This window comes from Saimiri boliviensis, chromosome 13, assembly GCF_048565385.1.
Source record: "Saimiri boliviensis isolate mSaiBol1 chromosome 13, mSaiBol1.pri, whole genome shotgun sequence".
Lineage (NCBI taxonomy): Eukaryota > Metazoa > Chordata > Mammalia > Primates > Cebidae > Saimiri > Saimiri boliviensis.
The window spans coordinates 43282055-43294818 of record NC_133461.1 but is presented as its reverse complement, the minus strand read 5'-3'; the positions used below and the strand labels follow the sequence as shown (position 1 = coordinate 43294818).

Genomic DNA, 12764 nt, shown 5'->3' with positions numbered 1-12764 from the left:
AAAATTATTGTAATTTCTAAGTAAGCAAATATCATTTCATTGCTTAAAAACCTTGGAAGATGACTCTCTGGTTCAGAATAAAGTCTACCCCAGAGGTCCCCAGACCTGCCCCTCTCCCTCTTCTAGCCTCATTTCTCCCTGTGCCCAGCAGCCAGCCTCCCACTAGAGCCACACTGGCCTTCCCACCCTCCCCACAATACCCCTCAGATTTCGCATGCCTTGCTCCTGGTATTCCAAGGCCCAGGATGCTCTGCTCTGCTCTTCTCCCATACTTTCTTTTTTCTGCCTGGAAATCTTCCCTGTTAAAACCCAAGTCAAATGATGCCTCCTGCCTGAACAGTCAGAATTAATCACCTCTTGTATACCCCCACAACACTCTGTACATAATGACTACTTTAAAAAGGCTGGTTACAAAAATTATCATCAATGTGACGATAGTCAGTGAATTTATATTGGAAGAAAAGATGAAAAGAGGATTGAATGCTGCTAAACACTGCTTTGCTGCACCTTCCCAGGCTGCTAGGTGCAAGCCGGCATGACCAGACTGCATTCTCAGCCAAACTGAGGTAGACTTTTCAGGTCTAGCGGGGAGGGGACCATATAATTTTCTGCTGTTTCACCAGGTGTCCTGATTCAACAATTAGACATTTGCTCCTTTCTGTGAGGCATTCCTCATTTCTGGTGGTGAATAGAAACCAAAATACTTCTTGAAAAATAGAAAATGTATGAATCTTGTCAGACTTTTAAAAAACTTGATACAACAGCAAGTTGAGTGGACTTGGAGGATGGCACATAGAAATTAATTTTTCATTTATTCTCCAGGAAGTGAGCTATTTTAAATTTGCCAAGTGTGATATATGTTTTCCTTCTTCCATAAATCAACTCTCTCCTTGAGAATTTTAGCTCTATATACTGATCTGCATGGACCACTGTCCCTTAAGTCTTTGCTCCATTAATCATTGAGTACTTTCCAGGAAAGGATATTCACAGAGATTATTCTCTCTACCTCTTCTACAGTTGTTAGCAGACAACTGTGCCTCATGACCAGGCTGGAGGTCACCATTCCATAGAGGCCACTTCCTGTGAAAATGAAACTCAGTGACATCAGCACTGATCTGCTCCAATGCCATGAGGCCACGGCCTTTCCCTAGTGTTCCTACAAGAAAAGAATAAAAAGGAAGGGCAGAAATGGCATTCCTCACAGTGGGTAGGCACTAGGAGGATGCTATGCTTCTAACTGGACAGTGTTCTGACATGGAGCAATAAAGCTGTGATCACCCAGGGTGTCAGCGTCCTACTGCCAAAAGTCTGGGTAAAGGCTGGATGTGACTTGGGAGTTGCCAGTTGTGGGAAAGATGCAGCTGATTCTACTCTTCAACACAGGATCTTCCACCTAAATTCTTCACATAATCAAACTGCATGAAATTGCACCATTTAGAGATTCCTTTGGGAGATTGCTATTCAGCATTCACACGCTGGTGTAATTTACATTCAGTCAGCTGTTTTTCCCTTAACACACAACTAGAGTCAATTATTTTCTCCTTAATGCAGAACCATTAATAGGAGTTTTGAAAAAGCCTTCAGAAAGGAGTAGCAAAAGTTGCCTTTGAGATCAGGCACTGAGCAGTGAGAGGTAGGGTGGGGCATGCCTCAGACCCACAGGAGTTAGCAGAATAACCCAGTGCACTAGGAGATGGGGAGAGGCTCACAGAAAAGAAGGCAGAAGGGCCAGACATATGAGTCTTCTTACAAATGCTGCTTAGAGGGAAGAGCCCCCAGCACCCTGGAGAACCTAATACAAGAGGTAGAAGCAGGGCTGGTGTACAGCCCCACAACAGCCATTAAAGTAATGAAATACGGTCCATAGCCCCATATCTCAAATCCCTGGATCCAGATATATTCTAGAATTTAGAATGTTTCTGTTTTTGAAAAGCAGTATGATGCATATGTCATATCAGTTTCCTCATATCCATTAAGACCAAATTCATTATGGAATGACCAGCGTTTGTCAGAGCTTTTTTGGCTTTCAAAATTGCAGATAAGAGATTGCAGGCCTGTACTTCTGTACCAATTGATAAACAGTCCAAAGACCCTCCCACCACCCTGAGCACCCACACACATTTTCCGTAATCCAGCAACTAAAAGGTGTTGCCTGACCCAGGAGGAGGAAGCCCTAGGACTCTGCCCCAGCACCACAGGGTAGTCGTAGTGAGTCTGTGCCCCACGCCTTTTCCCTCTTCAGGCTGCTTGAACCTTTCTATACTAGTGAAGCCTAGACGGAAGCATATGATGACTGGTCACAGTGCCCACAGTCCTTAGAATGGGCATGGCAAAGCCTTGGGCATGGAGTCTAAAGACTGGGGGTCTATTTTCTCTCCCATTCTCTTGTTCAGGAACCTTGGATAATCCAGTTATCTCCTCTGAGCCTCAGTTTGCTAACATATGAAATGGGAATAATGATACCTCATATGGTTGTTAGGAGGATTGCATGAAGTATTAGGGTTTAAAGTGCTTTATGGACTACAAATTGCTGTTCAAATATAAGATATTACCAGTTGTACCACTGTACTAGGAAAATGAAACAAAGCGATGTATATAAAAGTGCTTTTACACTGAATTACATACAAAAGTGGGGTTGTATTATCATTGTGAACTTTCTACCATGGAAGGTAATCTGGGTTCCCAGGGATGAGAAGGTAACCCACACTGGTAGCCAAGAGAATCCTACTTCCTAATAACCATTCTGTCCAACTTCCCTTCTCTAGTCTCCACTCCCAGCTCTGATTGGTCCCTTCATAAAAAGGACAGAGACAAAAGGCTCAGGAGACTTGCTAAGGGCTCTGCCTTGAAAAGGATTTACAAGAAGAATTGCCAGGGTAGGAAGAGCTCCAGACAGCTGACCAGCATCTGTCTCCATTGAGGGACTTATTGTCAGCCATGGCCATCAAGGTTACCACAGCCGAGGGCACTCAGAGCACCTGGGGTCAGCCCCAGCCCTACTGCTCTGGCTCCATCTCCTGATAAGCAATTATTTTCACCTCTCTGAGCACTGGGCTCCAGAACTTCACATTTAGAGTACGAATGCATACTTCCAGGGCCATGGAGAGAAATCGGTGAGAGTGAAAACCCTTTGAACATCATAAAGCTCAATGCAAATGTGAAATTATTTATTATTGATTGGCATGGGAAGGTCCAGGAAGCAGTGGTAGCTCAGAAGCAGAAGGTTTCAAGGTAATGGGGCCGAGCTTCCAGAGTTTGCTGGGGAAAACTAGACCCCTCCCTGAGCAGGCCTTGAGGGGAGCAGGCTGCAAAAACATCGCAACCAGGCAAAGTTATCTTCCTTGGGCCTGGACAGACCATTACAAGGTACTGTTGAGAGTGAAAGAATGGGATCCTCAGCCCATTGGGCACCCCGTGAGTTATTTTCTGTGTTCTGTTCTGTTTTGCTTTATTTTCAATTCTGTTTTTTTCAGTTTATGGCTTTAACAATTATGTGTGATGCTGAGCCCTGGAGAGCTAACAGCATGGCATTTTTCAGGATTGATGTGGTGTATTTTAACCACAAGCCACTGAAACCCAAGGAAAGATCTAAATGGGATATTCCAGAGCATTGCTCTGGTGGCACACATCTAGGAATTTGAATAGGTTAATGATGACTCTCTGGGCCTTGCTGGAGAAGAATTCTCACTCTAGCAACCAAAGCAAACAGACTGGGATGGAATTGATGTGAACACCTAATCTGTTATGTATGCACTCAAGGGTCTCCTTGCATTTTCTTATGCATGTGACTGACTTCTTTTGTCAACTAATTATTAAATCAGGGAGAATGTTTCCAGGGCACCTTATTTAGAGACAAATCCTTAAGATTCAAGATGTGACAGTCTCAGAATGGTCTCATGCCAAAAACTGTAGTGCTTTTAGTTGTTTTCTACTTTTTTCTTTACTTGTCTTTAAATCCTGCTATTCTTACGGTCCTGCTGGAATACTGCTTTTTCACAGGAAAAAAGAAGAACATTTCCTGCAGGAAATAATACCAAAAAAACAAGATTTCTTTTTCTTCTTCCCCGTTGGAATTCCTGAGTCACTGCGTAATTTGACACAATCAGATTTTACTGTAAAATGGAGACAAAACAATTTACATTTCATTTGATTCTTAATTTGAGACTTAATATGCACAATATTGCATGACATGATTTAAATTCTTACCCTCTAAAGATAATGCTAGTACAGACAGTTTGAAAATTTAGAAAGCATCCATTGCAAATAGTTTTCCAGTTTGTATTTTAAACTTTCTCCTTAATGTCTTCTTATTCCTCGGAGACCTTCCTTCAAGGAGAAAGTATCCACACCTTGTAATTATTTGCATTTAACAATGCCTTCATTTTATGGGCACAGATCTCATATACTGTAGAGCAATGCTGTACTAATATTTTTAGCTTTCAATATTTAACCCAAACTTCAGATTATATACAGTAAGGTCCTAAATTATCTACACCTGCAAATTAGGTTTAGGATTACGAACTCAATTACCTAGGATTTCCTCCTGCTTTGAAATTTCATTGTCACTGTTTTTAACATTAGACTGAGGCATTTGGGGATGACATGTGGCATTTTCTTGGGAAAGCAAATTAATGACTTGCATTGTCTCTCCAGACTCAGGGGGCAGGCTCTCCCCGCTCCTCCCCCAGCCACACCATCAGCAGGCCAATTCCCATGCCCATCCGGTCAGTATCAACCTGCTCCACCCCGATGCACACGCCGCAGGACTCCCTCACAGGGGTCGGGGGAGATGTACAAGAAGCATTTGCACAAAGTAAGTGGCTTTATTTCTTGTTGTAGTCTGCTTTTATGTGGCAAATAGGTCATCAAGGTCTGCTGAGTGGTCAAGAGTCATCAGCTACATGTGATTATTATAGGGCCTGTCATGGCTGGTGTCAGAGCCTGGCCTGCCAGCCATTTGGGGAACTCCCTGCACTGATTTGTTCTCACTTCACCATGTTACCTTCCTTTGGCTTTTGTTCCCCTGTTTTATTTTTCAGTAAGTCTTGTTCATCAAAAGACCACAGATCTGTTTACCAATACCCCCAGAAAACTTCATAAATGTAATCCATTTTTTTTTTAATCTTAGAGATTTTATTATCTTATAATCTTTTCTTTAAAGTCAAGACTGAGATAGATAATTACAGCTCTTTAGCAATAAGGTAACCAAGAAGAACATTTAAGATTCCCTGTTCAGATGCCCAAAAGAGTTAAATCATTGCCTCTGTAAGGTGGGGCTGCAGAGTTAGGCCTCTTCTGTTAGAGGAGTCCAAAGAAGGGTGGGTATGCCAGCCAGCACTCTCCCATGATGGGGAGAGTAACTTTATTAATTTAGAAATATTTTTAACACTTTTTACAACCTTTTCTTACTATCGCTTTTTACATTTATAGAGAATAAGAAAAAAAAATCACTCTGTAGACCTTCACCCAGCAACTCTCATTCCCAGAAGTAACCACTATATCACACATTGCATTTTAGAGTCTACAATTTGCATTTTCTTTAAATTGGCAATATACCATGAATATCCTTCAAAGTCTTCACATAGAGATCTAAGGAAAAGAGAGACTTGTTTGACTACTGGTTTTAAGGCAAAGAAAATCATAAAGTCAAAAGACAAAAAACGGTCTTGAAACCATTTCTAGCATCTACGTCAATCAAGTTTTATAATTTCAGTCATACAAAAAGCATGTAGAGATCAGAAAAAAAAAAGACACCACCAAAACAAAAACAAGCGAAGGACATGGACAGAAGAACAAAAAGAAATTGCCAATAAATATATAAAAGATGTTCAACCTCTGATATAATAGCAGAAATAAAAATTTTAATAAGTATCACTTTTTGCCTAGAAGGTTAAAAAAATATTTTGAAACATCGTAATATCGAGGGATAGCAAGAGTGTGAGGAAACAGGTACTCTCATCCATGTGGAGGAGTGATAAAATCTTAACACACTTTAATGAGAAAGAATGATGGATTCTCTACTCTCTTATGAGGGAAAGGAAGGATCCATATTAGGACTTTTTCTTCTAAGTACTGAATATAACTCAAGAGTTTTAAAAAATGTAATTCACAAAATAACTTATTTTAATTTTGAGAAATAAAAATATCCTTTCTCTAAATCATATCTTAAAGAAATTTACTATATTTAAAATCAATTTGTGATTTCTATTATAATTAATGTTTTTACTTAACTACTCTGATTTTTAAAATTTCAACATGTTTTTTATTTTAGTTAGTGCTACTTTCTGAAAAATGACGGAATGAAGTGTGGCCTATAGGTATCCTTTAACTTATAAAGAGCTCAGGCTACCTAAGTTCATTTGTAAGTTAGGTATTTGGAATCTTGAACCATTTTTTTCTCAGAGATGTTATGGCAAATATCTCTCTTTACTCTCCCTACTCCCAGGCTGGCTCATAAGCATCCATTTAACCCTTAGTGTACCTGAAACAAAATAATAATCTTTCTTTGCCATGAAGAAACATTGTCTAAATTCCAATTCGTAGTACCAGACATGCATCTGCCCATGTCTTGGCAGAAGAGACAAGAATCCTCACCCCTTTCTCACACTCTGAGGGCATTCAGTGCAGGTGTTCCCCATTCCCAAGTGGTACTTATACTGGCAGGAAGAGCTCCAGGAACCCTGATAGGAGACAGCACATGTCCCACTGAAGACCAGAATCTAAAGGGCTCGGCCACCAGGTAAGGGCAAGAATAATAATAGCAGCTAGGAAGGCGCAGCTCTCTTGGCAAAACTCAACTTTTCCTCTGTGTGGATTATTCTTAAGAAGGTGACCACACACTGGTTTACCTGGGACCATCCCAGTTTTACCAGGTCAGCCAGTTTCCTTCATACTGCTCTCTTTCACTTTCAAAATTGCCCCCATTTGGACCAAACAATTATATGAGACTCCATCATTAGCCACGTCTTCTTACTGCAGGACCCACTGCCCTGAGCAGTGTTTTGTTGTTGTTGTTCTTGTTGTTGTTGTTTCACGAAATGAACCAAAGTACTTCTGAAAAGGAGAAGTCTTAGAAGTTTTATTGCTTTAGGTTATTAATGGGAAGGATAAACCAACAACATAAAAATTTAGGATAAAGGGAAGGCTTTGGTTTTTTTTTTTTATTATTATTATTTCTTCTTTCCTGAAGGTTCAAGAAGAAATTTAAGGAATGATTTGCTAGTGGCTGCGGATTCCATCACTAACACTATGTCCTCTCTTGTGAAAGAGCTGAATTCTGGTGAGTTCCCAATTTCCTCTCATTTGTCTGCTCATTAGCGGGGCCTATAAGTGCTAGAGGCCTCTCTTAGAGATCTGCTCATTGTCTAATACCAAAACATTGTTTAAAGTTCAATGTGATATTTTGTTGGTCTATTCAGATGTGAGGGTTTTTTAAATTTTTGTTTTGTTTTTTGAGACAGGGTCTCTTTGTGTTGCCAGGCTGAAGTACAATGGCACCATCATAGCTCCCTGGAGTGTCAAATGCCTGGGATCAAGCAATCCTTCTGGATCAGCCTCCCTAGTAGCTAGGACTACAGGCACATGCCAGCACGCCTGGCTAATTGTTTTTGTTTTCATAGAGACAGAGTCTTTGCTATGTTGCCCAGGCTAGTCTCAAACTCCTGGCCTCAAGTGACCCTCCTGCCTTAGCCTCCCAAAGTGCATGAGACACTATGTCTGGCCTATTCAGATTTTTTAAAGTAATGTTTATATTTTACTTATCCGAATATTATTAGTGCATACTCAATGTAGAAAGTTTGAAAAAGGCAGAAAAGAGCAACCAAAAATATTCAAATTTATCTATAATTCTAGAATCCAGTGACAGCCACTGTTAACATCTATGGCGATCTAAAACAAGATGATGCTGAAGTTATTTTATAGGGTCAAATGTTTTATTTACTTTTTTTCTTTTTTGAAGATGGGGTGTTGCTATTTTGCCCAGGCTGGCTTGAACTCCTGGGGTCAATCAATCCTCCTACTTCAGCCTCCCAAAGTATTGGGATTACCAGCCCTTATCTATTTAGATTTCATCAATTTGGAATGCCTGATCATTTGAATTTGAATATCAAAATTGAATTTCAATCATTTGAATTTGAATTTCAAACTGAAATTTACCTTTGCAATATCTCTGAAGATAGATCTGTCCGGAAATAAATAGCATAAAATTTAAAGAGACTTTTTATCCTCCTAATACTGCAAAGAATGTTAAAAACTTCAGCAGTATGAATATAAAAATAAATATGTTACCAGTTACTAATACATCTCCATCTATTCCTTAAGGCCAATCTAGCAAGAGATTTGTCTGGCTAGACTGGGATCTTATTGCTGAGATTACAACTATAAGAAATAAAATGTCAGTATTAAAAAAATCCTGGACTTAACTTTCTTAAAGCCTCTCAATTGAAAATTGTTGCTGCTAATTTAGATTAAGATTACCGAACAGTGTAAAATGATAGTAGTTAATACATCATGATTAATGGCAGGTACCCACTGCCCTAGCAAATGATGAGTAAAAGTTATTCTTGTTGTGGAAGTCTTAAGTACTGTTAATTTATACTCATCATTCTTTAAAGTATTAAGTGATAGGGTTCATTTAACATTTTAAGATCATATTTTAGGCATTTTAGGTGAATATTTTAAGGTTAGGGTTACGTTTTAACTCGTGTTTCTTAAATTAGTGTAATACTAAGCAAAAGTAACAATTTCAGTTAAGATTCTTACAGAAGGGAAAAGTAGAAGTTTTAAGGAGTTAAGTCATTTGCCAAGACAGCAAAAATTTCTCGTAACATTTCTCAGATTTTAAAAATGCTTTTATAATAAAATCATTTTACCAAATGATTTTATAGTAATTCATGTCAATATCAATTCTTAATGTTGAAAAAATAAAAATGTATTTGATTAATATATGATAACTGGTCAAAGTTTTACACAGCACTGGTTGATTTGTTAAGCCTCCTCCTTTATTTCCAGGTCATAAAAAAATCTAACAATTTTTTTATGTATCTTCAATTGTATCTGATAGAGGTGGGGAGTGAAACAGAGAGTAATGTGGATTCTGAATTTGCACGGACTCAGTTTGAGGATCTTGTTCCCTCACCAACCTCTGAAAAGGCTTTTCTAGCGCAAATCCATGCCCGAAAACCTGGGTACATTCACAGTGGAGCTACCACAAGTACCATGCGTGGCGACATGTGAGTATCTTCAGCTTGGAGACGTTTTCTCAGTAACAAAACAATCTGTAGGAGGCAATATGAAAGTAAAAGAATAATTGTTTAGGTTTTTTTTTAACCTTCAAAAGGGGTGACATAGTTTTCTTTTCTGCCAGAGATATAGAAGGGTGCTACATTTATATTCGGCATTGTGGTATTTCCCCCCTTATGATTTTTAGAGAGTTATCAATAACCTAAACCAACCAGTGCTTATCAGGAGCCTGCCTTGCCTAAGGCACAGTGCTAGCTCTATACAAAATAGTATTAAAAGGCTGGACACAGTGGCTCACATCTGTAATCCCAGTACTTTGGGAGGCCAAGGTGGGCAGATCACGAGGTCAGGAGATCAAGACCATCCTGGCTAACACACTGAAACCCCATCTCTACTAAAAACACAAAAAAAAGCCAGGCATGGTGGCACACACCTGTAGTCCCGGCTACAGGGGAAGAGGCTGAGGCAGGAGAATCGCTTGAACCCAAGAGGCAAAGGTTGCAGTGAGCCACAATGGCGCCACTGCACTCCAGCCTTGGGTGATAGCGAGACCCATCTCAAAAGAAAACCAGAAGTATTAAAAAACTGCACCACCCTTTTAGGACTCACAGACTAGTTCAGGAGATAAATCATCCTATCTTTTGAACTTATTGTATTTGCACCTAAAGGATACCATGACACTAGAGAGGGCTCTGCGCAGAATTGGTGTAAACAACATCATATAAATATTTGGAATTGAAATAAGTACATGTATAAAATCTCATTATAAAGAAATCCAGTTTGGTTAACTTGTTGAATATGTATAAATCTGATCTTCCAAATACTTACTTGCAAAATTTTCACTCAGTGCTGGAGCTTGTTAGAAACCAGCAGAATCAATGACATCCCCACTAGACTTTCTGTGACCCTGGATCAGCTCAGAGTAGTCAGCAGAGACAACCAAAGCTGAGAAACAAAGGCAAAGCTGAGACAGAGCTGCAGAGCCCAACTTGGGAGGGAAAGGGGGAAAACAAAAGAAGTGAAGAACGTGCCCCATTAGGAGATCATCGTTCATGGAGTTACAGAAAACATGGAGAAAGGCTGACCCAAAGGCTGCGGGAGGGAGTTGCTGAATGCTAAAAATACTACAGAGGGGTGATGGGTGATGTTGCTCAATATGAAAAGTACTTCAGACTAGCCTATAAAAATAAACTGGCTATTTGAAAGACTCAGAGAAGAAACTAACCAGAGGCCTTTCTCGTGTTTGGCTCTCAATCCAAGCAGTGAATAAATGATCAGTAATCATAGAGAATTATCAAGAGGTATGGTCTGAGAGTCAGCTGTGAAGCAGCAGAGAGTACGATCAAAACAAAACCAATAGAATAGGGCTTAACATGGCAGTACGCTGCTGCTTCTTTTTATAGTTTGCTTTCTTGTCCTTTCTTCTGTATTCTTGAATTGTTGGATTTGTTATTCAAAAGGGTGAACTGTCATCTGTTTTGTCTGGGGAATGCATATCTATTTGATTTTTATTATTAAGCATTTATATGGCAGTTAGCTAGAATTTCCCTGTCCCAGTTCTAAAATCCAAGACTATTGAGGCCACCCCAATCTGCTACCCATGGTATGCTGAGTAGCAGCACCAGCTACCAACATGTGACTCAGGAGTTAGGGAAGGAAGGTTCACAGAGGCCTAGGCAGACCCATTTAGACTGGCCCCAAACCTCCAAAAATAACCAGAACATGTTGTACAGCTATAAATAAACATGAACAATGGCATTTAAGTTCCAGCCTAGAAACTTCACTTATTTCGTTTTAGGGAATAATTTAATATCTCTGTCGTCTAAACATGTACTTGTGTTTTACCCTGAGAATCTTTTAGTCCTGTGACTTAGGTAGTGAGCTTAGGTCCAGACCCATGAAGAGCTTTGCACAGTCTATGATGAATGGAAGGAGATAAAGCCCCACATTAGGAAATAAAGTCATTTTTATCTATTTATTTGATAGTGGAATTGGGTAATTTAAATACTATTTTTTTTCAGATTTGGAGCTAAGGTCAAGAGTTATGAATTAGAATAGTAACCCTCCTGGCATCGACTAGCTGATATTCTAAGACTTAATCCTATAAAAATAAAGTATCAATTTTGTGTGTGTGTTGTGTGTGTGTGTGGGGTGTGTGTGTGTGTGTGTGTGTGTGTGTGTGTGTTGTGTGTCTGTAACACAAAAGAGGTTAAATGATAACCAAATGTCCTTAAGCATTATTTCACTAGAGGGCTCACTCTGCTTACAAAAAGTATCCTTGGGTTCTATTTTAAAAAAGAATAAAAAGAGCCCTCAGATTGGGAAAACTTTATATCCAAAGATGTTTGCCCTTTTAAAAATTATAGAATATTTAAAGGGCCAACCCACTCCAGCAAACCCTAGAAAAAGATAGATGACCAATGATCACAACCATAAAAAAAATGTGTATGAAAATACCTTGATCATATATTGCTTCAAACCCCCAAAATGTTTCCAAGTTTTTCTGTAGGTTTTACTGAAGAAGACATGAAAGTGACTTGGAGAATTTAGGAGAAATAAATGTGCCAATAAAATTACAGCTCACACACAAATTCTGCTTGTAACTGTCTTTTAAGATTCGCTCTAAAATGCCATCTGTGGTTTATTCAGGGTCACAGAGGATGGGGATCCCTACGTGCAGCCTGAGGATGAAAACTATGAAAATGATTCTGTCCGGCAGCTGGAGAATGAGCTCAAGATGGAAGAATACCTGAAACAGAAGCTGCAGGATGAAGCGTATCAGGTACAGGGATCCAGGCCCCACCCACCCTACCTCTTCTACCTCAACCCCTTGGTAACTGAGTCTTTGACATGACTTGCAGAATCGGTCCCTTCTCCTTCCTTCCACCCCCAACCTTTCCACAATATACTGATTTCACTCCTTAATCCATGTTTTCTAGACAGTAAAAACGTTAAATACTTTGTATAGCTGTCACTCATCATATATTCTTTTAAATTCTACCCTAAAAAATAAGCAGCCTTCTTATATTGGAAAAAAAAAACATGGTAACTAAAAGTCCAAACTCCTTCAGGCCCATTAAGAAAGATGGGCCTTTCTCTCATAATTATTTTTAAATGGATACAAAGAACAGGGCATGAGGAAATTGAATAAGCATAAATGCACCACCTCCCTTGAATGGTTTGCCCTCAGCCTTCCTCATTGCCCACCTCATGCCAAGTGTAAGTAGGAGAATGGCAAACCTCATGGAGAAATGTTGGGGGAACTGCAGGACTGCGTTCAGCAAGGTGTGGACGGACAGATTTTCAGATGTACTGGAGTATGTTAGCCATCTGAAAATTCACTGACTGTAACACATGCAATTGGGAATAAATGTAACCAGCGACTCATCCTAAAGGCCATGAATTTCCCTATGGAGATTGTTCTACTGCCTTGTTTGTCTTCCTGGTTTGTTTCTTTTCCCTTTAATTTGCAGGTGTTTGCTTCGGGTTCTGGTATTCAGGGATGTTTACCTGGTTGAGACCAG

General features: G+C 39.6%; 1 protein-coding gene across 34 annotated transcripts in view; it reads left to right on the top strand.

Annotated features, from left to right (window-relative positions):
* Positions 1-12764, top strand: part of DTNA (dystrobrevin alpha) — a 373295-nt gene that overhangs the window by 352329 nt on the left and 8202 nt on the right. For all 34 annotated transcript variants that reach the window (XM_039463796.2, XM_039463794.2, XM_074383596.1 and 31 more), the window contains 4 exons: positions 4654-4813; positions 7190-7279; positions 9062-9230; positions 11890-12022. In XM_039463796.2, the coding sequence (XP_039319730.1) occupies positions 4654-4813; positions 7190-7279; positions 9062-9230; positions 11890-12022 (552 nt within the window). The remainder of the gene's footprint in view (positions 1-4653; positions 4814-7189; positions 7280-9061; positions 9231-11889; positions 12023-12764) is intronic.